General features: G+C 38.9%; 1 protein-coding gene across 1 annotated transcript in view; it reads left to right on the top strand.

The window, feature by feature from the left end:
• LOC107754978 (putative ATP-dependent RNA helicase TDRD12) overlaps positions 1-3,184 on the top strand; it is a gene marked incomplete at its 3' end in the record, with an annotated part of 21,332 nt that overhangs the window by 10,122 nt on the left and 8,026 nt on the right. Inside the window, exons 17-21 of the mRNA XM_016571624.1 lie at positions 686-839; positions 945-1,072; positions 1,163-1,354; positions 1,430-1,558; positions 1,830-1,947. Coding sequence (XP_016427110.1) covers positions 686-839; positions 945-1,072; positions 1,163-1,354; positions 1,430-1,558; positions 1,830-1,947 — 721 coding nt within the window. The remainder of the gene's footprint in view (positions 1-685; positions 840-944; positions 1,073-1,162; positions 1,355-1,429; positions 1,559-1,829; positions 1,948-3,184) is intronic.

Raw genomic sequence — 3,184 nt, 5'->3', positions numbered from 1 at the left:
CATTTTTGTGTTGATTTTGATGTTTGTTTTATATTACTGTCTTGATGGAAAATCCAACCACAGTCCATTATAAGATTCCTATCAGAGGCAGTCAGGTTTAGATATTGTATATGTTGGTATTTGATAGAATCCATGATGCCATGCATCTGAACAAGATGTCCAGGACCTTCGGCAGAAAAACAGGCCCACAACATTAAAGATCCAGCAGTATATTTAACCACGTGGGCATGGGGTACTTTTTATCCCTGTTTGTACTAAACCCATCTGGTGGGTTTGCTGCCAAAAAGCTCTTTTTTTTTAGTTTCATCTGACCATAGAAGCCAGTGCCATTTGAAGTTCCAGTCGTGTCTGACAGCTGAATTTGCTGGAGTTTGTTTTAGGAAGAGTGAGGAGAATATTTCTTGAAACCCTCCCGAACAACATGTGATGTAGTTGCTGTTTGCTATATTTTTTTAGGCTTTCTGACCCCAAGACTCAACTGGTGCAGATCCACCTCTGGGCATAATGGGCTCACCCATCACTCTTGGGCTATCTAATCAAATAACATTGAATGATGACAAAACGAGGGTTTTCGTTTTGTCGTTTAGACTTCACAGAACATCTCTGATATAGTGCAGCTCCGCCTTACTTTTAATGATCTGATCCCAGTTTTGCTGCTACATCTTCAGTTTCTCTCTGTCTGCAGCCCATAGCAGTGATCCTGTGTCCAGGGTGGGAGAAGGTTCAGACAGTGCTGGAGCTCCTGGAGGACAGTAAAGCAACTTACAACCTCCATCCCACCAGTGTGCTGCTGGGTGTGGACCAGGAAGAGCCCAAAAAGTTCAAGATCCAGAGGAACTGTACGTTTTTATCTGCAGTAGAAGAGATGTCGATTGTGGAGAGTTTCATTCGAATCTGGACCAAAACCAAAGCTTGCTGTGTCTGTCTTTGTGATGTTAATAAAGGTCAGTTGCTGGTGACAACACCGTTTACAATGATGAGGCTGCTGGATGCTCAGTGCTTCCTGTTCCTGAGACTGTGTCACCTGGTGCTGGATGAGGCTGATGTCCTTTATTCACAAGCACCTGAGCAGGTGACAAGAGAAGAGGACAGCACATTTTTAGCTGTTGATACATACTCAAAATTTGTCTGACCAGTTTTTGCTCTTTACCTCTCTGTGAAGATGTCAGTAATCCTGAAGCACTTCCAGAAGGTGGTCTCTGGAGAGGAGAGGTCCTCGTGCCCCAGGCAGATCATCGCGGTGGGCAGCCGCTGGAGCGCTGGGATAGAGGCTCTGGTCAGAGAGCACATGATTTACCCCTCCATCATCATAACCGTGATGGAGGAGGCAGCTCTGTACGGCAGGGTACATCAGGTCAGTCTTCATAAACTCAGTTATTTCTCTACCGCCCTCTACTGAGCTCTGACATCCAGTCTGTTTCACATTCAGAGGGTTCAGCTGTGTCTGGACTGCGATAAGATCTCCGTTCTGCTCGGATCGCTGGACTTCCACCCGCCCAAACCCCAGAAAACCCTCATCATTACCAACTCCGCTGAGGAGACCGAACATGTGTATAAGGTACGGAATTCCACCAATCACAGTGAAGGGTGAGTAGTGATCCACCAATCAGATTTAAGAATTTAATCATCCCTCTGTGGTGATGAAGATCTAAATTTTGCTTTCATGCTTGACATTACAGAATGATTGCACAAAAGTTTGTCCATTTTCTACTGGCAGTTAAAATGTTTGCTAGTTGAGATTATGGCAGTATTTTGAACCACTAATGTCTTAATGCTGATTGGCCTCCGCTTCTGATGGATTTTTACTGTAATGCACATCTGTCATTCAGGCTGTGGTCAACACTGCCGTGTTCACACTGAAAGCTCATGAAGATGTGACGGATCAGTTTGACTTTGTCATTGATCAGTGGAGAAAAGACATTGGCCATGGAACGCAAGTCATTCTGGGTAAGTATTCGTAATGTCAGCTGTCAAACTAAATGTTTTAAGGTTTGTCTGTTTTTAAGTTATTTGTTTCTTTCCAGGTAATAATTTTAGTGCCTAGAGCAGACATTTTGTTGGTTAGCCAAAAAAAAGTTTTCGGTTTGGAGAACTTTCCTTTAACCTCTGTTATTCTTTATCTTCTATGTGTGACCCTGGAGCACAAAACCAGTCTTAAGTCGCTGGGGTGTATTTGTAGCAATAGCCAAAAATACATTGGATGGGTCAAAATTATAGATTTTTCTTTTATGCCAAAAATCATTAGGATATTAAGTAAAGATCATGTTCCATGAAGATATTTTGTAAATTTCCTACCGTAAATATATCAAAACTTCATTTTTGATTAGTAATATGCATTGCTAAGAACTTCATTTGGACAACTTTAAAGGCGATTTTCTCAATATTTTGATTATTTTTGCACCCTCAGATTCTAGATTTTCAAATAGTTGTATCTCGACCAAATATTGTCCTATCCTAACAAACCATACATCAATGGAAAGCTTATTTATTCAGCTTTCAGTTGCTGTATAAATCTCAATTTTGAAAAATTTACCCTTATGACTAGTTTTGTGCTCCAGGGTCACATATGTCAATAATTAGTGTATATAAGCTTTATTCTTTATTTATTGTTTGGTAAATATAAGCCATGAATCTCATAACAAAAAAAAAAGGATTTAATTATTAAAAAGAAAAAAATAAACGGGTAGCCTATTTATCATTAACACAAAATAACCTAACCCAAATTTTATATGTACGTTTTTGAAGTAACTTATTACAAATAATTAATTATCACACAAAAAAACTCCATGTATTGTTCTGGAAAGGTTAGTTCATGGTTTTAAAAATAAAACCTAAAAATAATCATTAGAGAACATTCAGAATATGTTTTTAATAGGTTGTTTAAAAAAATCAGTTTGCAAATTCTGGGAAGGTTTGTTTAGGCTATAAAGATACTTAAAAATAATCCTTAGAGAACGTTCTGTGTAGATTCTTAAAGGGGTCATATAATGCTACATGCACTTTTACAAGTTGTTTGAACTGAAATGCGTGTTGGCAGTGTGTGTACACAACCACCCTAAAATGATAAAAATCCACCCAGTGTTTTTTTTTAAAAAATCTTTACATTTTTTAAATAAATCTTTTTTTCTTTACCCCTTTCTCAAATCGAGCCGATCTCAGATGCCTGTCTGTGTGACATCACACA

Source organism: Sinocyclocheilus rhinocerous, unplaced genomic scaffold, assembly GCF_001515625.1.
Source record: "Sinocyclocheilus rhinocerous isolate Xijiao unplaced genomic scaffold, SAMN03320098_v1.1 scaffold3125, whole genome shotgun sequence".
Taxonomy (NCBI): Eukaryota; Metazoa; Chordata; class Actinopteri; order Cypriniformes; family Cyprinidae; genus Sinocyclocheilus; species Sinocyclocheilus rhinocerous.
The sequence above is the reverse complement of the archived record's forward strand: the minus strand, read 5'-3'. Positions and strand labels throughout refer to the sequence as shown.